The following is a 27,041-nucleotide window of genomic DNA, read 5'->3' as shown; positions in this document are numbered from 1 at the left end:
ATAATATTTTGCATCAATAAAACGTTTTGACAGACTAGGGGAGACCCTCTTTAATTTTTTGCACTTTAGTAGGCCTCATTGTCCTCACCGGCAGGTTATCCGACGATAACCCTCCAGCGTGGACCAGGATAACGGAGGAATGTGTCTCATACCTGTACTACACACTGGCGAATTTTGTCTTGTTCAGCCCTATCTAGCAGTTTAGCATCAACCAACATCTGGATAGTGACCACCTTCACCCAGGTCAGTACATTGGCAACAAATATCCTGATCCACTATGAGTCAAAGGTCCCCTTGTAAGATGGACCTACCGTGAACCTAAAGAAGATAAATGGGACGAGGAAATAGCACCAGAAATCCTCCATAGTTGTGCAACTTTTTTTCTAAGTAATTCAAGCCTTGAGGACCCTACATGTAGTTGGCTGGACCTTTCAGAATACATTGTATCGAAATTCTCTAGAAAATGTCTTAATAATAGCCATACTCTGAAGGCCCAACCAAAACAATGGTTGCCTCCTGAAGTCAGGTGTTGCAAGAAAACCATGAACAAGCTTTTGCGGCCATTAAGAACCCACAATGTCCACACCTCAAGCCGCTTTTCCGGAGCTCTCTCATTGAACATGGGACACTGAGATCCAAAGAGCGCATCGCTTTCCCCTTATGCAAAAAAGAATCCTGATCTAGGAGCAAAACCTAGGGCCATCCTGATTTTTTTCGGCAATTTTTTACTACGGCAAGCCATCTTTGAAAAAGCGCGTCCTGATACCAAAAGAACTGCTGAAGGTCATACTTTCGTTGTGCGGCCGGATTTTTGCCACGCAACCGTGGAACGGAGGTGGCGGCTCCGTTCATTGATTACCCCTTTCCAAAAGAAACGGTGCAAGGTGTTCTTAATGAACCCGGCACGGCTTAAAGTTATCTTTCGTGGCAAAATCCGGGTTTTCACTTCTGAGATACAGGCCGAGGACTATTTAAAAGAACTACCTATTGGCTAAATGGCTTTTGGTTTATCAGTATAAATGTAGATTTAATCTGCTGTGGTATTTGATCAAGTCTCAACTAGGGAGGGAGGGGGAAAATGGCAGAGAGGGGTATACTATGGTCGCTCATATTCTCTTGTTTTGGTTGATTTTACCCCGGGTAGACTTACATGGGATTCAATTTTATTTGGGCACTTTCGCTCACTTTTGTATTTAAGGACATATAGACAGGGAGTGAGTGACCAGGGCACACTCGGGAAGTGTGGGAGGCATCACACGGGTCTGAGGTCCTATTTTGCCTGTGTTTGGAGGGGAGGGGTCAGGGGATTGGGGGGGAGGGGGAGGGGGATCTGTTACGGGGGGCACAAATGGTAGGATTTGAGACATTGTTTTCTGATAAACTCTCCGTATTGAACATTATTATGAAGTGCTGGTTATATTTGTTTTCTGGAACATCTTCTCTAAGAAATGGCTAATATTAGAATTGTATCCATAAACATATGTGGGCTTAATAATCCGATTAAACGGCAAAGAGTCAGGGAAGGTTTGCGATTCTTGCGGGCAGATGTTCTCTGCCTACAGGAAACGCATATAGAAGCTAGCCGCCATAAATTGTTGGAATTTGAGGGGTTCCAACTAGTTTCTTGGACTAAACTTAAGGCTAAGACCAAAGGAGTCGCAATCTTAGCAAGACGAGGGAAGGTGAATATAATTCGCTCTTTGGCTGATAGTTTGGGTCTCTGGGTAATTGTATACGGTGATTTTCAGGGCAAAAATGTCACACTTTGTGTTTTATATGGCCCAGTATTGGATGACCCAGAATTGTATAAATGGCTAAGCCTGGAGTTGGTAGGATGGTCATCCCCGCTTATAATCTGCGGGGATCTAAATATCAATATGGAGTGTGGACTATTGAATCAACCAGAGAGTGCATACACTGGGAGAAAACTTAAAGTGTACAAGGCTCTACGCCATCTGATAGAGATACATGGACTAATTGATGCTTGGGCGTTTTTTAATTGGGGTGATCCTGGGTTCACTTTTTTTTCTGCGCCACATAAAATTTGTTCCAGGCTTGATTATTTTTTTATATCACCAGTTCTTAGTCAAGGCTCCAGTATTATTAGATATCCACGCGTGATGTCGGACCATAATCCGCTCGTGCTGGAGATGAATATACAGGCATGTAAGAGCAAAAGTGATGTCTGGACGTTTTACCCGTGGTCTGCTTAGTGAGAAGGAGTTTGTGGATACTATGTCCCCCTGGATTCTAAAGTTTTTAGAGGAAAATAAGGGTAGCACAGGTATTCAGAATGTTTGGGATACTCTTAAGGCTGGGATCATGGGTGAAACTACAAGATATGGCTGGGATGCTCAAAAGAAGGAGAAGGCTAATTTAAAGAGGCTGTATAAAGAACTGGAAAAAGCAGAGGTGAACATGGCTCGCTCGATACAGATAGGTGTGGGATAGTGATTTAGCCCTAACACAGATTGCTATAGTAAAATCAGCTATCACAAAACGTTCACAGGCGAAAGCTGCTAGCAAATTCATTGCTTGGAGATCTAAAATGTTCGAGAGTAGTGAGAGAGCAGGGCCTATGTTAGCCGCAAGAACTAAGGACAGAGAAGCAGCTATACGTATTAAGAAGATTCAGGATCCGGATTTGGGGCTCGTGTCTGAGGAGAAGGCCATTGCTTTCGCCTTTGAAAAGTTCTATCAAAAACTATATTATGATGATATTTGTGATAACGATGCACTCCGGGCGGAAATTCAGAAATACCTGAAGGGGATCGGGGTGGATACGCTAACCTCGGAAGAACGAGAATCATTAGACGCAGAAATTTGTATTGAGGAGCTTTGGCAGGCTATAGTTCTCTCCCGCGGGGCAAAGCTGTTGGCCCAGACTTTCTGCCGGGGGAATTTTATAAGATATTTTGGCCTCAGCTCACTCAGGTCATGTTAGAATTACTTTGTAGAGTTCAGGATGGGGAGGTTCCTCCAGAGTCCTGGCGCGGTGCCCGAATTATAATTTTTCTAAAAAAGGATAAAGATCCATCTGATCTGGGATCATATCGCCCTATCACGCTCATCAACAGTGACATTAAAATATATGCCAAAATATTCGCTAATAGGATCTCAGGGGTGATTAAGAAACTTGTCTCTGTTCAACAACATGGCTTTGTGCCTGGGCGAGAAACTATAGACCATATACGCCGTGTTATTAGGCTGTTTGATTTTACTAAGGTTTCAGGAGACCCTATGGCCCTAATTCTGCTAGATGCAGAGAAGGCCTTTGATAGGGTCTCCTGGCCTTTTTTATGGGCTGTGTTGAGATATTATGGCCTAGGAGAAAGAACCATTAGGGCGATACAGAGCACGTATAAACACCCGACGGCCCAAATTTCAGTTATGGGGATCCAGAAGGGTTCAATTAATATTTTAAGAGGTACACGTCAGGGTTGCCGCTGCTCCCCTTTATTATTTGCAATTTATATTGATCCCCTTTTTAAAAAAATTCTTTTGAATGAGTCGATTTGCCCAGTGAGATCTAGGGGTGGTAACACTAAAATACTGGGGTATGCAGACGATCTAGCCATTTTGACAGACTCTCCTCAGGCAGCACTGTTAGATATTCAAAACCTTACATCACAGTTTGGTAAGTTGTCTAGATATCCTTTGAACGACTCCAAGACCCAAATTATATGCAATGATAAAATTATTTGTTGGATCCTCGGGTCATTGATAGGGCAAAGTACTTAGGAATTGTAATAAGCTCTAATCCCGAGGACATTGTTGAGATTAATCTTAAAGCACTGTTAGGCAAGATGGAAAAAGATACTAGAAAGTTTAACAACCTTCAAATAACACTGATGGGTCGCTGTAATGTTGTTAAAATAATTTTTTTACCAAAAATATTGTATCTTTTTAGAGCTATTCCTGTATTGTTTGAACAAGTATGGTTTAGGAAATTAGAATGTCTAATATCGTGGTTTGTATGGGCAGGTAAAAGACCTAGACGAGCCCATAAATATATGACGTTACCCAGGGAGAGGGGGGGGGGTTGGTCTTTACCTAACTTTCAGCTTTACTATTGGGCAATTACATTATGGCACATTGCCGTATTAATGGATTCTGTGGACTTAGAGGTCTCTGAGCTCTCTACGTATTGTTTAATTTATGGGGAAGAGGTGAAGGGGTTTCTATTCAGGCATATTGATTTTGCGTATTTCAAACATGTGAGGTTTAAAGTTTTACTGGCAGCCTTTAAAGTCTGGACGCCTGTGCGGAAACTATGTAATATAGGAAGGATACATATGTAATGGCTAATACCCTTCTGCCAGAAATATTTGCAGACAGTATTTCAGAGAATGGACTACACATGGAGTTACTATGTTGGGGGACCTGGTTTCAGCTCAGGGGGTGCGGACATTTGAATACATTAAACATAAATTTGGTATTAGTAATCAGCATTTTTTTAAGTTCTTACAGATTCGTGACTTTCTTTCTAGGAAATCTGTCAGCTGGATTTCGTCCCAATAGTTGAGGCTATTAGTGGGGGGCACTCTTAATATATCTATAATTTATAAAATGTTGAATGAAAGGCGGAGTGATGATCTACCCAAACACTTTAACCGATGGCAGATTGGTTTACAAGCTGGGCAGGAGGTTTGTGAAGACTCATTATGTTTAAGCTAAACTGCCACTATATCTGCTAACCTCCAGGTACAATGTTTTAAAACATGGTTTAATTTGTATATATAACCCCACATCGCATACAACAATGGGGCGGGATCACGGGAGTCAATTGTCCTAGGTGTGGGGAATAGCAGTTGACAGTATCCATATGTTCTCTTCCTGCCCTAGTTTAACTCCATTGATAATTAAAGTGGAACAACGGTTGGAGCAAGTGTTCGGTTATCAGATACAATTGTCTTCGCAAGCCATTATATTGGGGGTGGCAGATACAAGTATGACGCTGCCAGAGCGGACGTTATTTTACATAGCTATGGCTACATTTAGATTATGTTTAGCAACAGTGTGGTTAGATCCTTCCCCCAAGTCAGAACATAAGTGGTTCAATAAGTTTTTGAATGTTGGGAAGTGGGAGCTGTTGGTTTTCAAGAGGAGAGGTCCACGGGTTCAAAGAGAGGGCGAATCAGTATGGGAGCCGGTAATTAATTGGCTGGATAATCAAAATCAGTAAAAAAAAAATATTCTTTCCTTTTTTTTTCTTCTTGAAGAAGGAGGACAATTTGGATGAAACGTGTATATTGTATATAATGAAATATAATGGGATACACCTGTCTCATAACACGAGTTTACCATATCCAATTCTTTTTTTATTTTTTGTTTTTTTTCACCTTTTTATTCTCTCCTCCTGTAGCGATCCCTGGGGGTGGGTTAGGGTGGGGTTCGGGGGTATAATACAAAATGGGCAGCAATAACACAGATGAAATGTACTATGTATTGTATACTTTCTGTTTTATTTTCTGTTTGTACTCTGAAATTTGATGTCTTGCTACTCTCTAATAAACAATTAAAAAAAAAAAAAGGGAAATGTCTTATTAATAGCCATACTCCGAAGGCCCAACCAAAACAATGGTTGCCTCCTGAAGTAAGGTCTTGCAAGAAAACCATGAACAAGCTTTTGCAGCCATTAAGAACTAACCCACAATGTCCACACCTAAAGACGGCGGTCAACCTTCACAGGAGCAAACTGAAAAAGGAACTATGGGCCCTTAACTAATAATATGAAAGCTCTTTCAATCTTAATTCTGACCCATCTCGTACAAATTGTTTTATTCTTGGGGGACCTTGTTGGTGTATTCTGCTCCTTATGGAGGCAATGCTTCCTTACACCCCACTCCTGACTGCACAGTGCTTGTACGGTAACTCATGGCAATGAGAGGTTTGATTCTTATGCCAGTTTACCAGACCCTCCAATCAGAGTCATTGTGGCACGTGACTCACTGTGATCCAGCTATATCAGCCTTTTTGCGATTGTTATCATATTCCATATGTCAATATCGGAGTGACCCGATGCCAGTTCCATCGACATTTAATTAATACTAACCTGGCCCAAAAAAAGACAAAGGTTCACCTGGAATTATGCGGGACTGACAGAACAAGAGAAGATATGCACTGAAAATGTGCATCACTCACACATCTTCATTTTTCTTCTTAGGTGATACTAGGAGGCGGGCGAAAGTATATGTTCCCCGCTGGCACCCCTGATGTGGAGTACCCCAAAATCCCTGATGCTAATGGCACCCGCCTAGATGGTCAGGACCTGGTAAAGGTGTGGGCTGAAAGGAAACATGCGCAGAAGGTAAGGAATGTATTTATTTATATGAATCAAAACAAACCTCAACTTTGATGTTCTCCAATGAGAAAACATGTGCTCTGGAAGTGCTTTCAAAGGTGGGCCTCTGTTTGTGGAAAGCACAGAGTGAAGGTCTGATAATGGAAGGAGTTAAAGCTCAAAACCAATGGTACATCTATCTTACAATGTAAGGTAAGTAATTAAGGAAGTGAATAAATGCATGTGCTCGAGGAACCCGTTGAGTGAGAATTAGCATATGGTTAAGTGAGAAGGAGGGAATTGTTTGGATCAATGTAAGAGCGCCTAAGAATCAGTAAATTAGCAGCAAAGAGTAAGCAACTGACAATAATAGAGTATGCAAGTAAGTAACAGATACGAGTGAATAAGGAGTGTGTGAGTGAGAATGAGTTTACAGACGTGAAAGATTGATCAAGTAAGTAAATATGTGAACGAAAATATGGTTAAAAGTAAGTGAGAATCTGTGAATTAGGATGAGTGAGTGTGAGCTGCTGGTCATTTGAATATTTAAAATGAAGTCTGAATGACAGTGAGAACGCTGTGAAGCATGAGTGAGGGAATAAGTGGCTGTAGATGCGCATCAGTGAGTTTGTGAGCGAGAGAGCAACTGAGTTAATAAGTGAAAGAGAAACTAATGTGGCAAGCAGGTTGAAACTTTTCTAAGCACATTTGCCAGCATTTCCAGTCTCCCATCTGCTCACTTACAAATCAAAGTCTCTGATGAGACATATTTATTTACTCTCAGTTGAAAATGAACCTTGATTGCTAGTGCAAGGTGTCAGTGGGAAGGAATGTCCCGGATATTTTCGAAAAGAAGAGACTCTAGTGCAGGATTCTCTGTCTTGAATACCGGATTCCTGTTTTGAAGGCACTGGGGAGAAAGTGATACTTCTCAAAACTGATAACAAGAGATACCGAGAAATCAATTCCTACAGGAATAGCAAACTATTTCTCCTTGTTAGAAATAAACTAATGAGGGGGGGGTCTAGGATGTAGTTGTCTTAAGAATAGAGGAGGCAGTGTCCTAAATGATAAAGGTACAAAGCAGCACTTCAAATTTCAGTTAATAACCTTTTGCCTTGACTCAAAAAGGCTCGTAACCACTAATTTAGACCCAATGCGTTTTATTAATGGCATTAAAGTGCAGTGCAGAAGGCAAGGAAATATCAAAGCCAATCAAAAAAATAATGTTTCCAATCATAAGCATAAAGATCAGGAATAATTTAAAGTAGATGTAGCCTGATAAAAATCTAGAAAATAGCCTAAGTCCAGAACATACAACAAATCAATAGAAAATCAGGGGGTATCCTTCGAGGCCAAGAAGATTTTCTCTGGGTCACCCCCAAAACACATCTTTTTAGAGACAACTTTACAATAGAAAGCAATGAAAATTGCAGTCAGTAAAGGGTGAGCAAATGTATCAGCATATCATCAAGTCATAATACACAATTTTAAAAATGTCATATAGAACCACCATCCTAGCACTATCCCCCTAAATGAATAATAATAAAAATCTTCTGACCTAATGTCATCGGATGTATTAGCAAAGATCTGGATACTTAAACAATACCATCCTTATGAATAAGTAGGGTAACAGTGTGTGAACAGGAAGAGACATTGGGGAGCAACAATTTAACCAAAGAACTTCCTCCTTGGCTTTTTAGGAACAGTTGTCAACACAAAGCATCAGTGCACATTATGCCCCATGCGATGTCAATGAGAAGTGAAACATGGATATATCTAAATCAAAAATGGAGTCCAGGTTTAATTTGGCCTATGCCAAGAAAACATAGTTCTGTACATCACAGCAGTGTTGTTTGAATTGGAAAAATATTCATACTGTTAAAACAAAAATAATACCAACATAGGCAAGAAAGCATTATCTGGCTGGAGTTCTAACTAGGAGTAAAGTGCAATGTTTCTCATTCTTTAGAAATAGGTACAATATTTTTTCAATCCTTAGCTGTTTTATCTCAGAAGCAGTTGTTTTGGAAATGTTTTTGGTCTTCTTTTAGCCTCATGTCCTCCTCACCTAGGACACCAATGTAGATGCCGTGTGGAGTAAGACGTATTCTAATTTACTCATCCATTGCATTAATGTTTTTATTCTTATACCTCTACTTTCACTGTACACAGAGGGCTCACTACGTCTGGAACCGGACAGCTCTATTAAATCTCAACCCTGACAACGTCGACTATCTCATGGGTGAGTTCAGGCGAAGAGGAGCTGAAGAGCATTATGCTTTAGGGAAGGGAAGGCATGTTGGGGAAGCAAGAAGAGGAGGAAAAGGAAACTGTAAAAGTATAGCAAGTGAACGTTGATATTTGATATGCATACATGTTAAATAGTTGCCTTTAGTAGAAGGTTTGGATGTCAACTGCATTTTTTTCGATTATATTCTATATAAACACTTGTAAATGTTCACACTGATCTCTTTCAGGCCCTCTTTAGGGGAGGCCTGTAACTCCTGATGCGGGAGTCCTGATACTGGCCCCCTCAGGAATTATGAGGTCAGCACAATGACTGGAGACCGCTCATGTTTCCCCTACCAGCCGACGTCTCCAGGAGGGAATTAAGGGTAGAATGAGGAATTACAGGGCACTTCGGGTCCAGTATAAAAGATTTTATTTGGGGTTCAACCCTTAATCCAATCAATCAATCAATCAATCAGTCAATCAATCAGTGGTTTATAGAGCACGCTACTCACCCGTGAGGGTCTCAAGGGGCTGGGGGGAGCAGCTCCGGCTCAGTCGAAATCCACGTTAAATCTGCACCCCTGGAGTGAAAGGGAAATCCCCCCCTCAAACCCCGTCCCCCCGGCCAGCATCAGGGTACTCAAAAAATGAAACCTTCAACTTTTTAGCAAAAACAAATCTTAAGAATCTCCTTAAGCATATGGGGCCTCGTTTATGAGAAATGACGCATCGCTGCGTGAAAGCAGCGATGCGTCACTTCTCAGTGCGCACTCCTTGCGACATTCCTGGTGCGTCATATGTAATGTATGACGCATGAGTTACAGATACGTCAGTATTTCTGACGTATCTGTAAGCGCCAAAGTGACGCATTGCTGGAGTGTGTCACAAAAGTGGCGCAACTCCAGCAAAGCGTCCTTTCACATGGGGCTTGCCCCATGTGAAAGGGCCTGCGTCAGTCTTACGCCTGCTGTGAGGCAGGCACAAGATTTTGACGCAACAGCGTCCTAAAAGTGACGCAGTGAAATCTCATAGATTTCACTGCGTCACTTCTACGACCCTTCCTTGCGTCAATACACCCCCCTTACATACATTATACCTGGCGCAGGTATAAGTGGCGCAGGGGTTTACAAATTGAAGCATCTACCTAGATGCGTCACTTTGTAAATATGGTGCAACAAGGTGCATTTTTTACGCCACTGGTGCGTCACAAAAAGTGACGCACCGGCGGCGTAAAAGTGACGCACGGCCTCATAAATGAGGCCCATTGTGTATTAAATTTGGGAAAATCGGCATTTATCCCATGTGACTCTCTTTCCGACTCCATTACTGACATCATCTTCCAGAGCCGTCTATTCCCCCAAAACAGCATAAATGTGCACAAGACAGTTCGTAACCATTCCGCCCAATTACATTTCCAAACCAACCTCAAAAGTCCTAAATATAAGATAAAAAATTCTACCACACTAGATGTGGTCCAAAGAAGCTACCACCTCTGTACTGATGCCTACATGTTTCAAGCAAGCCGGGCTGAAGAAGGCTGGAATGCCAGAAACCGGTCCTCGGAAGCTTGTTTCCGGTCTAGGGAAGACATGGCTTGGCAGTTCGGGCTGCACTGTTCCCATGAGGCACAGGGTCAGACTGATTTGCATATAGCCATGTCTGAACTGGGGTGGCAGAGTGGGCTAAAGAACGGTGATGGATTAAACCCAAATCTCTTTACTGGGTGTGAGTGTCTGATTGATTCAGAAGCTCCGTCCATCACCAACCCCTTTTGTACCGCATGTGCTTCTTCAGCACTCAAAAGAAACTGTATTAGAAAAGAAACATTCCTGTGTGGTGCTAGGAACCAACGCTCACCTAGAGCAATTGTGTCAAACCTTGCACTAGAGATATTTAAAGTTTCAGGGATGGGAAGATAAATTGATTTGCACAGAATCGTGTACTTCTAAAGCTTGGATCAAAACACGGTCAACATCTTGTCCTCCAGCTCGCAATGCTGATGCAAATTGTACACATTTTCCCCCTTTAATTCTCAATGTATTTGATGGTTTATTTACAGATATTAGAAGCATCTTCCTTAAATTCACAGAAAAAGTAACTTCCATATCCAATAGAAAAATTGCATACAGCTTTTGCCTCATAAACTCTTAGCCAATTTATCCAACAATTATTAGAAATACCTGCATAGAATTGTGAATTGTATATGGTGCAGGTTTGTTGAAAATTCTATTTGGCCCAGGTTAAACATCATGGGTTTTGAGGACAGATGCCCTGTGCATGAATAACAAAGGGAAGTATGTAGGGGCACAAATGTGAAGATTTCTTTGAAAATCTGATTTTCATAGCAGAAGAAGATGCATATGTAGTCAGACCATCTGCCACAGCAGTGCACTTGCCTGACAGTGACATATGGGACGATGTTTCACACCAAAACTTGTTTGACTTAGGCTAGATCCATATGAGTAATATAGTGCTGTGCTCTTTTCATTAATAACGGTGCTTAATTAGTACCAGTGTTTGCCGTGCGTGGCACCGTCACTCACTTTGTAAAACCGACACACATTACTGACAGTCCACCACATGGTGATACTGTCAGTCCATTTTTAAAACAGCCTATGAGTAAATATTTTATCAATGTAATATATAATTCATAAAATAAAAATGCAAGGTGCTCTGGCCACTCTTACATCTTTGGATCACCTAGTATAGTCCAATTTGTCACATTTGTAGGACCACAATGGCAAGCAGGTGTCATAGTTGCTGATATTTGGCAATGCTGGCAGTGACCATAGATGGTCCAAAATGCATTAACCTACTGAGAAATATCTTGAGCTCTAGCATTAATTGTTTTATAAATTAAGCACCAATTAATAACATTGTGAACACCTATGACCCAATTAGATTTCATTTTAATTGAAAAATAGTTACTTATATACACTTAACTCAAGAGCAATGCGCTGAATTATGGGATTTCCTTTGGTTTTGTTGCATGTCTGATTTGCCTCAGAGCAAAAACCTTAAGGAAGGGTGTTTGACATATGAATGTTAAAATGAAGAGAACATGTTTAATACTCATAACTTTAATTTCAATGTGTTGACTCGGCATGTCATCTGTGTTTTTTTCTATATATTTTTGTATGTATTGGAAGATTTGGGACCTTTTCAGCCAGAAGGGCTTTACACATCATGGAAAGTGGTACAAAAGTGCATTTCTCGGGGAAGGGGCTTTTAGTGATGGTATTGGGATACAGAGGTTTTGAGTGTTGTGACTTAGACATGATAATTCATTACACATCAAGCACAATATAAATAATTCACTTACATTTCTGATTGTAGTTATCCCCATGTCATTAAAAAGTAGGGAGTGAGATGGACTGCTGGCAACTTTTCCAGATTTCGAAGCCACTTTCCAAGAGTGGGTTTGAACTGTGGAAAAGCAAAGTGGTGGCTCAGATTTAAGCCAGAAGACATTCCTTAGGAATTAACAGAACAATCTCATGCTTATTTCAATATGATGGAACTCACTCATAAAAAGCATTTCTTTTTACAGAAGTATTGAAACAGGAGTTCTGTTTGACTTACTTGTTAATGACTTTGTAAATTGTCCCAAAACGTACAACCCCCGTCTAGTAAAAGTGCAAAGAGAACACAATCCTTACTATTTGTACAAACTGTAACATAACATGTGTATTTGTAAGGCGCAAGTTCACCCAGAAGGGATTCTTGGTGCTAAATAACAGATGTTTATTGTTACCCAACTCAATAGTACTAATTTTATCGACCTCAGAAGGATGAAAAGCAGAGGTGGACCCTCTGGGACTTGAACAATGAGGTCAAGTCATGTTGGACACCGGTCTGTCCCTTAAACCACAGATCCTAGGCCTGGTGGGCCAATGCTTCAGGATACTGAGAATGCTCAGGAAATTCCTTCCTTTCCTATCCATCGCCCACAGGAAAAGTACATTGCATGCTTTGGTAGGATCCAGGCTTGATTACGCCAACGTACTCTACCTCGGCCTCCCTGATTATCTTCTCTCACATCTGCAGGTGGTGCAGAACTCGGCTGCTCTGTGCAATCTTCGGCCATGGCCGGAGGTCTCACGCTGCGGGCCTGCTCAAATCCCTCCACTGGCTTCCGATACGGAAACGCATCGAGTTTAAGACGCTGACCATGGAATTTAAGGCACTCCATGGCTCTGGTGCAGGTTACCTAAGGAAGTGGTTGGGATTTCAGGCTCCATCCAGAGCACTTCGCTCTGCGTCCCTTTCACTGGCCACTATCCCGGCAGTCAGGCGTGCTCGCATCGGGGGCCGCTCTTTCCGATACCTTGCACCCCGAGCCTGGAATGCACTGCCACTGTCACTTAGGAAATGCGTGACCCTTTTGTCCTTTAGGAAGGAGCTTAAGACGTGGCTGTTCTGCAATTAACTCCCCTCGGCCGCGATGGTTGTGTTGTGTTGGGTCTGACAGCGCCGGGACACTCGGTTCGAGTAGCTGAGCACTTAATAAAACTCTATATAACATAACATAACATAACAAACACAGGTCTCTACAGTGGGCACGTTGGTCCACTATTCCACCAGGCCCGGCTTTTCAACTGTATAGGAATATTCCCATTGTGTACCTCTTTTAGATGTTTTGAGACTAGTTCACAAAGGAAAAGAGTACTATAGGAATATTACTTCACATATTCCTAAATGGCTTTGTGAAACACCCCCTTCACAGTGATTGCCTATTTTTTGTATCCACAAACGTATTTACACTGTGCGAGTGTCCTCTAACTCCAGTTGAGAACACACCACAATCAAATAAAATAGGAGCCCAAATAACTAATATCTCTTTTGGTTACGGGAGAGGTTACCTTGACTCGTGCCCACTGCTCTCCGCCTCTGGGCATGTTTCTGTTGTTATCTTATACTAAAAACCTTATTAGCTGCAGCAGGCAGAGGTTTGCAATGTTGCAATGTTTTCTCTGTGCTTTAGGTGTTCTATTTGTTTGTGCTCTGTCATTCTCCTGCCTCAATTGAAACAGTGACTGCCAAGCAAAATTTAAATAGGTGTGCACACATTCCTTTGTTAATTATTCCCCCAGTACTTCTTTTAACAATTGCCGTTGTTATGCATTTCTATGCATCAAGATCATCTCTTAACTATCACTTCAACTTTGTGGCTCGTTAAATAATTATAAGGAATTTCCTCATTGTATGGGACAATTGCAAGTAACTAAATATGTTTCCAACAGAGTGTATTTTGTCGTGCTTTTCCTGCTGTTCTTGCGATTCATTCAGAAACAGAGAGAATAGAAATGCATCTTAATGGACCACATACTCTTACTGGCGATATATTATTTACCTGTAGGGGACAGCATTGTTCTTTTCATATTCATTTCCATCGATTTTTTTTACAACGTAGTCCCAATTTGCATTCACATAAATGAATGCCCATTCGTACTGTATCTGCACAACATCACGTTCATAGGAGTCAATTATACGTGCACCAAGTCAAAGCACCACAAAAGCAGTCTTATTTATACAGGAAAAATATAGTATTGGGTGCGAAAGTGCTCTACTTACAAATAGAGAACTAGAAAATATTCATATTGAACTTTGTGGCACATAACTCTTCTTACTTAGACAATATCGTTCATTTATTAAAAGTTTCCAAATTGAGATAAAGTACGAAGAACCTACGGCAAAAATCCAAAAATGTCTGAAATAGTTCATGTAATGGGCTATTGAACAAAGTACATAACAGCGCAATACAGAATCCTCCATTCATATCTGGCTGAAACAATTTCAACCTGTCATAGGCCAGCTGTTACCATGACGACTCTCCACTTTGCCAGTGATGCAGACCTTTCTCTTGCTTTACCCTTTATTTTACGATATTTTTGAGCACCTTAATTTGTTGTAATGCTTTTGGTTTATTTCAGCACGTTTTCCAAGTACTGTAGCCCGCACCTTTGTTGAAAACCTTGTTTCATTTAACATTCATATAATAACTTATCCGACGTATATATAGATATGTGGTCAAACCTTCCAATGGATGGGTGGTGTGTGATAGAACACTAGTGCAGAACAAGCATTTACAATGCAATGGTTTTGCCTTTGTTAAAGTTAGAGCTATTGGCATTGCTCTTGACATTATTTTTATTTATGTTTTTTTTACCATAAATAAATGGCATTGTCATTTACAATGCCACTAGCTTTATCTCTCGCAAATGACACACACAAACACACACAGAGCCCCCCCACACACACACCCACACAAAGCCCCCCACACACACAGCCACACAGAGCCCCCCACACACACAGCCACACAAAGCCCCCCACACACACAGCCACACAAAGCTCCCCACACACACAGCCACACAGAGCTCTCCACACACCCTCACAGAGCCATGCAAGAGCCTTGCAAGAGATGCTGGGCAAGAGGGCAGTAAACCTTCGGGCGAAGCAGGGAAGATGGTAGAGATGCAGGGCGAGAGGGCAGTAACCCTTCAGGGGAAGCAGGGAAGATGCAAGAGATGCAGGGCGAGAGGGCAGTAACCCTTCAGGGAGAAGCAGGGAAGATACAAGAGCCCTGTAAGAGATGCAGGGTGAGAGGGCAGTGAACCTTCTGGAGAAGCAGGGTAGAGTGGCGATCTGGATAAGATGGCGCGGGCTTGCACGAGGAAGAGGCATCCATGCCAGGGTGGGTACAGAACCGCACAGGCCATGAAGGAATTTCAGGTCTGTAGGAGAGAGGCCTGCATGAGACTGGGCCCGCGGGAGCAGGGAGCCATGCGGCCTAGGGATCAGGGGGCATCCCAGTGCATGAGAACTAGCAGCGGCGTGGCTATCACTGTGCAGCAGGTGCAGCGGCACCAGTGCTCCCAGAGGCCCACTGCATTCAGATTTTAATTCCCAACCGGGTCACCAGAGGCACTTTTCCTGGTTGGCACCAGGGCCCGTGCCACTGGGCCAGTATCTGGGAGCAGGTGGGGGGCAGAACACGCCGGAGGGAAACTGAGAGAGGGTAAAACACAAGGGCGTTTTGCTGAGAAATGACGTTTCTCGTCAGGCGGAGCCTGAGTGGGGCCTGGAGACCTATCCAGGAGCAGAGAGGAGAGAGCCGCCAATAATCCGATTAAAAGCAATTACAGCGAGATTATAAAGGCAAGTGCCGGGCAGAACAGAGAGGAGAGCAGGGCCAGGGGAGAGGGAGGCTGAAAGCAGAGAGAGAGAGAGAGAGAGGAGACGGACAGCAGGGACAGATGAGCGCTGAGAGCTGAGACAGGGGAGGCCAGGGGAAGAGACAAATCAGAGACAGAAGGAAAGTGAGAGTCAACAAAAACAAAGGGAGAAGGAAGTAGATGAGGGCTGGGAGCAGAGATCGAGAGAGACACAGAGCAGAGAGCAGGTGACAAGAATACAAGAATACAGAGAGACAGAGAGTGAGAGGGACAGCGGGCAGAGAGTGACTCCCCGGACAAACACTGTGAGGCCGAGAGAATGGACAGAGGGCAGTAAAGACAGGGGTCTGGGAGAGGCGGCCGAATAGAAAGTTCAGAGTTAAAGCAGAAATGGTTCAGTGATACAGCACACGAGAAAAGGGAAACAGAGCAGGGACAGGAACGAAAGGGGATAAGAACCTCAAGCCGCGGGGTCAGGGGCGTGGAGTCTGGACTCAGCACACACGGCCATCGGATACACACGGCCATCGGAGCAGCCCCCGCCGGAGCGCACCGGGACCGGCCGGCAGCAACCCCAGGTAGGCAGCCTGGCACCCTGCAGGCACGGTGGTGCTGGGAGAACCGGGCGCACGTGGGGAGGGGCACACGAGGAACACAGGCAGAGTCTCACGGGACATGGGCACACGGGACAGACAAACGGGACAAAGGCACATGGGACAGGCACACAGACAGAGGCTCACGGGACAGGGGCACATGGGACAGGCACACAGGCAGAGGATCACGGGACAGGGGCACATGGGACAGGCACACAGACAGGCTCAAGGGACAGGGAAACTGAACAGAGGAACACGGGACAGGTAAACGGGGCTGGGGCACATGAGGCAGGCACACAGACAGAGTCTCAAGGGACATTGGCACATGGGACAGGCAAACGGAACAGAGGAACACAGGTCAGGGGTGGCACATGGGACAGGGGGACACGGGAGAGTCACACAGGACATGGGCATACGAGACAGGCAAGGGGGAGGGACAGGAGCACCAGGGCTGAATCACCGGGTCGGGGACCGGAGAACTGTCAACGGAGGCAAAGGGAACAGAGACACGTGGCACTGAGGCAGGGGGCACCTGGGCAAGGGCACGAGGGACTGACACCCTCGAAACAGGGGCACGGGACAGGTGCAGAGGGAAAGGAGGCAGAGGAGCAGGACAAGAGGGAAGGAGGAGGCGCACGGGGATGCACGGGACAGAGGCGCAGGGGACATGGTGACTTCTACCTGAGGCAGGAGCCGAGCAGAAAGGGGCCGCGTGTCTGAGGTCAATAACAATAAAAACAACAACAGCAATAATAATTTAAAAAGCACATTTTGCATATCAAAAATGGACCCAACCTACTGGACTTCCGGAATGGCTTTTTATCTCTCCTTGGCCTCCCAGTTTCCTCCCCTTATACCATTCACTGCATTCTTAGCTAGCGCCAAGACGCCTCCTGTGTTACTTGTGCTTTACAAACCCCAATAACAGAACACACGTTTCCTGGGTTCATCCCAAAGATGTGGCACCTTCATCCCCCGCAGGCATCGAGGTATTTTAAAGGGAACACAATTAGATTCTGAAGTGATAGATTTCTAGCTGCCTGGGGTGTAGCTCCGGGTGCACATGAGATGATGTAAAGACAGGAGTGATTGAAAGTAACGTTTTTGAATCTTACTTTTATTTCTGTAGCTTGTAATGTGTCACTAGTATGTAATCTCAATTGTAACAATTGTAATGCTATTAATTTTTATTAGCCCTGGTGTAATAGTACCGTTAGCAGTAGTGTGGAGAGCGAGGCAGCGGTAGGGAAGCGGGAACTGGGAGCCGAGGCAGCGGTAGGGGGGCGGGAACGGGGCCGGGGAGACACGGAGAGCGAGGCAGCGGTAGGGGGGCAGAAACAGGAGCCGAGGCAGCGGTAGGGGGGTGGGAACGGGGCCGGGGATACACGCAGCCCCAGCCCAGACTCACCGGGCCTCAGGGGCGGCTCCTCCGGGTGGCGGCTCTTCTCCGCTGGCGGTGGGGGCAGGCACCGACAATGTGCCTTGCGCCCCCGCCGCAAGTCTCCGCCTGCCGCTCCTCTCCTCACTCGGGGCTCCCTCTGCACACGGGAGCCCCAGAGGCCGGCCACACTTGTCCTCTCTTCCCTTTTCCGCGGCGGGGGCAGGCACCGACAATGTGCCTCGCGCCCCCTCCGCTACCGCTCCTCCAGGCGCGCCTCCTCCTCCTTCTCCGGGGCTCCCTCAGGTCAGAAGAGCCCCGTAACGGCCGCCATGCTTCCCCCGAGCTCAGGGGCGGGACTTCCGGCCGGCCGCGCTGCAATTGGCCGGCTGGCTGAGCACTTCCGGGTCACCGCGGGCAGCGCGGCGGCCCGATTCAGACAGGCAGGCGGGCGGCGATCACGGGGATGAAATCGAGGTGGGCTCTCGATCAACGTAAATAATAAAGTGAGGTGGGCTCTCGTGGATTGGCATCAAAAAGCGCTCCCAAGCGCTACGAGGACAATGAAGCGCCCCAAAGCGCTAGGGGCGAACTACAGAGGCAGCGGTAGGGGGGCGGGAACGGGAGCCAGTGCCTTCAATGCCGGACCAGATTCGGGGGCGTTCCCGAGGACAGGCTTTCGGCTGACGTAGCCAAAAGCCAAAAATTCTCGGGAACGCCCCCAAATCTGGTCCGGCATTGACGGACAAAGCCAACTCCCAATGGTTAGCCTCCATTTATGGAGCTAGCCAATGGGAGGAGGGGGCGTAGACCCGATTCCACACACAGATCATAAGATTTTTCCTAGCGCATGCGTACTTCGTACGCATGCATCGCTAGTCAAAACCTAAAAAGGTGAGACACATGCATTCTCCTCACAGTAATCTGATTCAACTCTAGTGAAAATCTGGTTTACACTGTCTATGGATGCAGATCCTACGTGGAACTAGGGGCCCATATTATCAAGAAAGGGATATACATTATCGCCGCTTTTATCGTCAGGAAACTGCCACTAAAGTGGCAATAATGGGCTTGATAATATGCCCTTGTGAATTCCCATAGCAGCCCAGGTTAACACCAGAACCTGGGCTGCTATGAGAATTCACAAGGGCATATTATCAAGCTCATTATTGCCGCTTTAGAGGCAGTTTCCTGCTGATAAAAGCAACAATAATGTATCGCCTTTTCTTGATTATATGGCCCAGGGTCTCTAGTCTTCAGCACAAAGTCAGAAATGTATATACATGCAGTTGATATCAGTCTTACTGGTCCTTCAGTGGATGCAGGCTGCACATCTCATCTTTGGGTTGACCGTGTGTGCTTCTAATGTACTTAGCTGAAGTTCTCCAGGTAGCCACTCATGCTTAGGATGCAGGCACTCAGAGCTCTCTAACTAGCTGTGTGTGCTTGAAATGCACATGGCCAGTGTCCTTTCCCAGCGGATGGCTGGTGGCATCATGCAGGGTGGTCGCAGTTAGTGGGATGGTACTCACTCTGATCCAGCACTCCTACAGCCATGGTCCTCTAAAGCAGGGCGCTTTGGAACTCAAAGCCTCTTTCTTTTGGGGTGACAGTGATTTATTTGGACTCATCACTGTCAATGACCCAGCAAGTCAACGCTGTCTCCTCCTGCTTCAACATCCCCTGCATGCTCCGCAAGATCTACAGATGGATCCCCACCAGAACCAAAAGGACAGTCACCTAGGCACTCGTCAGCAGCAGACTGGACTACGGCAAAGCCCTCTGCCAAACTCCAGAAACAACAACAACACATACAGAACGCCTCTGCACGCCTCATCCTCGACATCCCCCGCCACAGCCACATCACACCCCACCTGAGAGACCTGCACTGGCTCCCCGTCAACAAGAGGATCACCTTCAAGCTCCTCACCCACGCTCACAAAGCACTCCACAACACTGGACCAACATATCTCAACGAACGACTCACCTTCTACACACTAAACCGCCAGCTTCGCTCCTCTGACCTCGCCCTCACCACCGTTGCCCGTATCCGACGAGCGACCGCCAGCGGCAGATCATTCTCCCACCTCGCTGCCAAGACATGGAACACCCTTCCGATCCGCCTGTGACAAACCCAGGACCTGCTGACCTTCAGGAGACTCCTCAAGACCTGGCTGTTCAAGCAGTAGCAGCACCGCCCCACCCCCCTCCAGCGCCTTGAGGCCCTCACGGGTGAGTAGTGCTCTCTACAAATGTGATTGATTGATTGATTGAATGATGAACAAAACCGTGTGCAGGCGTCCTAGGTGCAAGGAGCTTCCAGAGAACACATGGGTGGCAACAAAGTCCCATGTTGCAGCAGCACACAGTGCAGCAGGCCACAATCTCAGGGGGGCAGAAAAGATTCCCACCTGAAACAAGCCACACTCCAAAGGTAGTTTGTGAGAATGAGGTATTCCCTCTCACTACTGACAGCAGGTAAAGATGAGAGATCAGTCTTGATGATGATCACCCAGGGTCAGGCTCTGTAACGGGGATGGTCTCCAGTCTCAGCACCAGTCAGTGCCTTGGGTAGTGAGTCTCAGACAGGCTCACCAGCAGCCGAGCCTTCGTTCAGCCGCAGCCCGTGGAGGTAAGAGCAGTGGGGCCGGGTAGGGGGATTTAATTTCCCCTCGTGGTCATCTGTCTTATCCCCCACCAACCCAACACTACTGCCCCACCGCTCTTACCTGCACGGGCGGCGCCTGCCTTAATTCTTAGGGCTTGAAAAGGCAGCCTCCCTGCACGCAGGACTGAATATCTCCTTCTCTCCCCTTATTAGTAAAACAAGCTTCTTGGTAGTCCTAAGAGCCTAGTGCCTATCCAGTGGTCCTATTGCGCCAGTTGTGGCAGTGGGCCCCACTGGCACTCAATTTGGGATACTGGAAATCTTTCTCATAGCGCACAAATATTGTGTAAACAGTGGAAGACCGGTGCTGGCCTCTTAACACAACACAAACAAGTATACCGCAATCCTTCGAAGTCAGCGAATGGCTGATCGCTGACCTACTACGATTGTGGTAGGAAGAGGGTTTAGGTGGTGAAGGATGAGTTGTATGAAGACAATATTGAAATTTGGAGGAATGGGAGGTCCATGCCACCAGTTGGTTTGAAGAAAGGAATTATTTACGTGGTGCATGAATGGCATTTGGGACCCAGCATAACAAAGACAAGAGTGATGGAAAAGGTTTGGTGGCCAGATATGGATTTGATGGTGGAGTATGCAGCAAAGCAGAATCTGGCACTTGCTAAGTCTGATAAGGGCTTGAAGGTAGTGAGTGGATTTTTAGTTCCTGTCTCCATTCCTAATAATGTGTGTGAACAAATATGCTATGTCGCTTCTGGGGCCATTGTAGTGTCTTGGTTGAAGTTGTAGGCATGTAGTAGACATGGTTAACTATTTGTTTAAGTGTATTGAAGCTGGTTATCAACGACAGCCATGTGTGGTGATATAAGAGTGTTTGAGAAGCTGTTTTTGAGGGAAGGGTGCCTCAGGGGTTTATTATGGACAATAAGCAGCAGTTATGTTAAGGGGATAGGACTACGTTTTTGTCTGGATAAGTTGTTGAACACTCTGACCTGCAATATATTGCCTGTTATGCCATTGGTGTTTTTAGTTCAATAGTCACCTGTGAGGATATCCAGGTGATCTGTAGCAGGTGTGTGAGTTCAGCCCCGGTGCTTACTCGAAAAGCCAGGTTGTCAGCTTCTTGTGAAGCTGAGGTAAATGGACAAGCAGAAATGGTTACAGGAGGTTTATGGACACCATGCAGTTGACTTTTAAAAATCATTTGTCATATCATAATGAGTTGGAGATGTGACTGATGGCATACAGAGCAACACTCACCAAACCTGCAATCCAAAATATTTATTGGTGGAGCAGTAAGCAAAGTTTTAAAACAATTTTAGTGAGGTGGATGTAAGACTGGGTATATTGGCCGGTCACAACCCAATGTGGTGATAAGGTGTGGTCAAATTTAACAATTGCATCATCACTGTTTGCACCTCCACACAAATAAAAAAAACAGCTCTGCTGTAATCAGGTGTTGCAGCACACCAGGGAGGCACTCGGCCTCTCTGGTGGGAACCCAATGATGAAGCATGTCGCCAACCAGGTTGGTGAGTGACGGTTCTTCTAAAAACAAGAGTGACTACTCTTGCTAGCTCTTCATATATTTGGCTTCACTCTTCTGTTGTTTATTTGCTATTTCACTACGGGGGCCAAGAGTGGCTCCTTTGTTTTCACTCTCTCTCTCGTTGTTTAAAGATACAGAGCAACAACCCATACTGGGACCAAATTTGCTCCATTTCTGTTGAAGAGTGGAAGGTCTGCGTTGTGTCCCACATGAATGGGACATAAAGACAAAAGTATTGATTTGGAAGAAGTGAAGAAAAAGGATGATAGGAGGCAGGCAGAGTATAAAAATATGTATGATGGTGTGATGAAGAGTTCATTTCTTAAATTCGTAATTTCGTTCTTGTAAGAAAACCTGTGTTTTTTTGTGTGGAATGTGGTATGATGTTCTTAAGGTGACCGACGTGGTGTTCAATCATTTAGTAGTGGAAGGAGTTTGTAAATAGAGCAAGAACTGTGTAGGTAGTGCTACTTAGCTTGCTAGAACTGTGGTGTGGGTGTATTATTTGGTGAGTGTGAATGTCTTCGTGGGTGTATGGTGTTTAAGAGTATTAAGGCGGGAAGGGGGTCTTTGTTGTGATCTGTAATTGGTATTCTGCATTCTTGTTCGCCAAGTTGTTACTTCATTTGAAATATTCTTTCATTATCTACTTTACTAAGTCATTTGAAATGATACCTGTGGCAAGTGGAGATTTTGTAAAATGATCCAATGTAGGGTACTTAACCCTCAATAATTCTTAAAAGATATCCAGCAGTCTCTGTGACATTCCTTAACAATCCCCTCATGGGCAATCCCTGACACCTCAGCGACACTCTGAGATACTTTTATCAAAGTGTCAAGAGTGTCAATCTTGGCAGATAGATCAAGCACTAGTAACTTCAACACCTGTCTCTGATTCTCTGCCTTCAGGTCCTCCTCCCTGTATCCACCCAGGCTACCTCCGCCCCTTTGCCAGGTGAAAAACTAGTACATCTGGGCCTTAGCATCCTAAACCTGTGTATAGCCATACCACGTGTTACTGAGGTCCTTTTTCATGAACGTTGTAAACAGAACTCCCAGATTCACGCATGGAGGTAACCGAGAGCTGGACATCCTCACTAAGGGCCCGATGTAGGTAAATCTATATTTACCACTTCATAAATACCGAATCATACCGAATCGGTATTTATGAAGTGGTAAATTAGAGGGGGGGAGATGTAGGTATTTCAGATTCGGTAAATACCGAATCTGTAAGATTCGGTATTTACCGATTCTGTAAATACCGATTCGGTATCCCCCATTGCTTCCTATGGGCCTTGAAGCCCGTAGGAATCAATGGGCATTACCGAATCGGTAATTACCGAATCGGTAATTACCGATTTGTGCAAGGGTGCAGGGGGTGTCACTTTGACACCCTCTAGCACCCCCAAAACAGGCATGTGAGCCATGTGGCACACAGACATGCCCTAAGGGCATGTCTGTCTGTCACATGGCATAGGTGTGCTTGCACACATGTGCATGCACACCTGGATTCGGTATTTTAACACCCAATTGGATTGGGTGTTAAAATACTGAATCTGAAGGGCCTGTGGGACAGAAAGTAGTCCCACCTACATCCCAAATTTAAAAATCGGTAAAATTACTGATTCGGTATTTTTGCGATTCGGTAATTTTACCGAATCGGTAAAATACCGAATCGGACAAAAAAAGGTCCCCTACATCTCAGTAGGCCAAATACCGGTCGAAATCGGCCATTTCCGAACGGTATTTGATACCTACATCGGGCCCTTAAATCCCAACTCTTAGCTTGTTTCTCGAATGTGTGCTGTGTCACAGATTTTCATTGTTGAGTCTGTGTGACGTTCAATTATGCAACAAATCCTGTTTTTTAGAAAGTGCCTTAACATAAAGTCTTTATGCAAATCTCTCTTAATCAGTCTCCTTTTCTTCTGTCCAGTTTTTCTGTCTCTTTTTTGGTCCATCTCTTTTTCTCTCATTAACTCTTACTCAGTAATTCTAAAGGCCCAATTAAAATATAGGGGCATATTTATTAAAATTGTGCGTCGTGTTTGTGCCACAAAAGTGATGCAAATCGATGCAAAATCTTTTTTTACCAATTTACTCTCCATCACAATAGTTGTTTTGCACTGAAAAATCAATTGCAAGTAATGCAAATCAGCGCATAGTGCTGCTTTGCTTTACTTATCCCCAAGGGGGTAGTGCATGGGCATTCCCATGCAACCACCCAAGGTTTTTGATGCAAACCTTATTTACTAAAAACAATAGACAAGGTTTTGCGGCAAAAAACAGCACCCATTTAAAATAGGCCCTATCACGGAGAAAGGCTTTTATGTCTCCTTTCTTTTCCGACTTTGTATGTGTGCTGCACTGCACAGCACACATACAATGTGGGAACAGTTTTAAAGTTAATCTAAGCATAATACTTTGTACTTGATGGTATCCTTCCAGTGTAAAACCTATGCTAGACCTATGCAGACACCCTTGCACCATGGTGAAAAGGTGTCTGCATGGTGCATGGCAGCAAATTTTAGCCCCGGTGCTAGTGAGAGGGGATAAGAGTGCCATATTTCTGTAAATACGGCTCTCTACTCCTCTATTCTTTTCTTGCAATGCTGTGCAGCATTTTTTGGGTGTTGTGCTGCATTGCAAGAGATTTCAGTAAATCTGGGCCAAGGTCTCAAAAGCATATTGACCAATGTTCAGAACACACTACACTTACAAATGCTCCATTTACCACGAAATGTTTGAATCAAGTCTTTGAGGAAAAATGCATCTGCTATTTAATATGTAAATCGTACAAGAATTTGATCAATGGTAATAGAATTTAGTGCTTTCAAACCGTTTGACAATTAGGGCCTCATTTACAAGAAATTGGCTTAGGGCAGCGCCGCAAGGCTTCTTGCTGTGCTGTCCTACATCAATTTGAAAGGGCAGGCATACACCGCATTTGCAAGATACAGTGCATTCCTAGCCTTTCTGCCAACGCCAGTGAACAATTTGCAGCCAAGCTCCAACACAGACACCTTTGCACCATGGTGCCAGGGTCTTTGTGTTGTTGGAGCAATTGTTTTTGTTCAAGAAGGAGTACCTTCCTGCACTAAAACCACTGAAGAGTTAAAACAAGGGGGATGAGTGAGCTACATAAAGCCAATTATTAGATATATCAGGTCATATTAGTTTTGTGTGGCTGCAGTCAGTGCTTACAATTGAAATATAAAAATATGCGTGTTCACTAATCGAGAGTACCTGTATGCTACTGAGAAGTGCAGGTGCTTTCCTATTAAAAGAATTACATCCCTGCTCAGAAGTGAAGGTCCTCTCTCTTTCAGGTGATAGAAATGCATGTATTAAGTATGTGTGAGTACCTGTCCATTTAAAGCACTGGTTAGGGTAGAATGATGCCCCAGAAAGTGCTTTGGACAGGTTGACCACACCTTTAAACTAGTGGCTTTGCAAAGGTGCCTTGAGCAAGTACATATAATGCCTTCGTGCCCAGAGTCTGGTATAAAAGACTGCCATAAATGGGGAATTGATGACCTTCGCACCCATAAGCCATTGCAACTGCTGCACTATTGCAGACAGGCCTTTGCTTCTAAGTGGAAATGTTTAGTACTTCTATCCCTATCACCATCATCAGGTTCTTATGTCTGGATGCTTCTTTCCCCTGTCACAGGTCTCTTTGAGCCCGTGGATTTGATGTATGAATTGGAGAGAAATATCTCGACAGACCCCTCTCTGACAGAAATGGTGAGTGTGGCCATCCGCATCCTCAAGAAGAACCCTAACGGATACTTCCTGCTCGTGGAAGGTGAGTATGCCCAGACGTGGGTTCCGTATTCACTACACCACTGGATTCAAGTTCGCCTGGCTGATGAAGGGTGATTCCCTGATACTGGTGCCAGGATGCTTGTTTTCAGTCCAGGGAAGGCCTGGCTTGGCAGTTCAGACTGGACTGTTTCCCATGAGGTGCAGGGTCAAGACTGATTTGCATATAGCTGGGTCCAAACTGGGGTGGTGTGGTGAGCAAAAGAAGGATGGATTTAACACAGATCTTTGTGACTGGGGGTGAATGTTTGCATTGTCCAGCATGCCGTCCATCAATTGTTTCTTTTACATGTGTCGCCTTAAGTGAGAAGGGTTTGCCCAGACATGGGTTCTGTGCTCACTACACCACTGGATTCAAGCTAGCCTGGCTGATGAAGGGTGATGCCCTAAAACTGGTCCCAGGATGCTTGTTTACAGTCCAGGGAGGACCTGGCTTGTCAGTTCGGGCTGGGCTGTTCCCACACGGAACAGGGTCAAGACTGATTTGTATATGGCTGGGTCCAAACTGGGTGGTGTGGTGAGCAAAAGAATGATGGATTTAACCCAGATCTAAGTGACTGGAGGTGAATGTTTGCATTGTCCAGCATTCTGTCAATCAATTGTTTCTTTTGCACGTGGAAGGTGAGTAGCAACCCCCTTCATTGTGGATAGATACTGGAGGGAGACAGGTGACACGTATCATAGGCGAATAGTGTGGAGATGGCAAAGGCCGATTGGTGGGAGGACAGTGAGAGAGAGGAGTGGTACCATTACTAGATGGGTGTGGGGGTGATCATGAAGGAAGGTTTTCTTTTCTTAGCCTATAAAGGTGTTCGGATACGCTAATAATGGACAAGGAGTTGGAGAGATGAGCAGAACTATTCATGAATGGAGGATTTAGCGAGGGGAGGATGGCATAATAGGTGGACAGAGGGGAACAAAAATAGATTATCAAGTGGTGTGGCATGGGAAAAGATAGGTGGAGATTTTAATAGGGGGATGTGCAGATAGGCATTAACAGGTCAAATAGAAATAAGGGCTATCGAACTTGTTTCATATGGGGGATAGGCAGTGGAAAAGAATGAAATTGCCTTAATAAGGATCTTTTAGGTCAGAGGAAAGCAAAGAATAAACTTTGTTTTACAGTAAACGTAATGATTGAAAATAGTGCCTTTCCCTTCCAATCTCCCTCCCCTTGACCATGCCCCTTTTCACCAGGAAGTTATACACAATATACAATACAATACAATACAATACAATACATTGATATAAAGGTTTAAGAGGATTCAAAGTTAAATGAGAAATATTTTAACATGGTCTGTGTTAGAAATTGTGTTGTTGGTTCACTGGGGTGTGACCTTTAGTCAATCAGCAACCACCATCCTAGTCAGGGTAAGT

General features: G+C 44.8%; 1 protein-coding gene across 1 annotated transcript in view; it reads left to right on the top strand.

The window, feature by feature from the left end:
• Positions 1-27,041, top strand: part of LOC147710896 (alkaline phosphatase-like) — a 224,356-nt gene that overhangs the window by 135,784 nt on the left and 61,531 nt on the right. The window contains exons 6-8 of the mRNA XM_086921672.1: positions 6,167-6,310; positions 8,459-8,528; positions 25,513-25,647. Of these exons, the coding sequence (XP_086777798.1) occupies positions 6,167-6,310; positions 8,459-8,528; positions 25,513-25,647 (349 nt within the window). The remainder of the gene's footprint in view (positions 1-6,166; positions 6,311-8,458; positions 8,529-25,512; positions 25,648-27,041) is intronic.

The sequence above is a fragment of the Lissotriton vulgaris genome, chromosome 5 (genome assembly GCF_964263255.1).
Source record: "Lissotriton vulgaris chromosome 5, aLisVul1.2, whole genome shotgun sequence".
In the NCBI taxonomy this organism is placed as follows: Eukaryota; Metazoa; Chordata; class Amphibia; order Caudata; family Salamandridae; genus Lissotriton; species Lissotriton vulgaris.
This window is presented reverse-complemented; position numbering and strand designations above follow the sequence as displayed.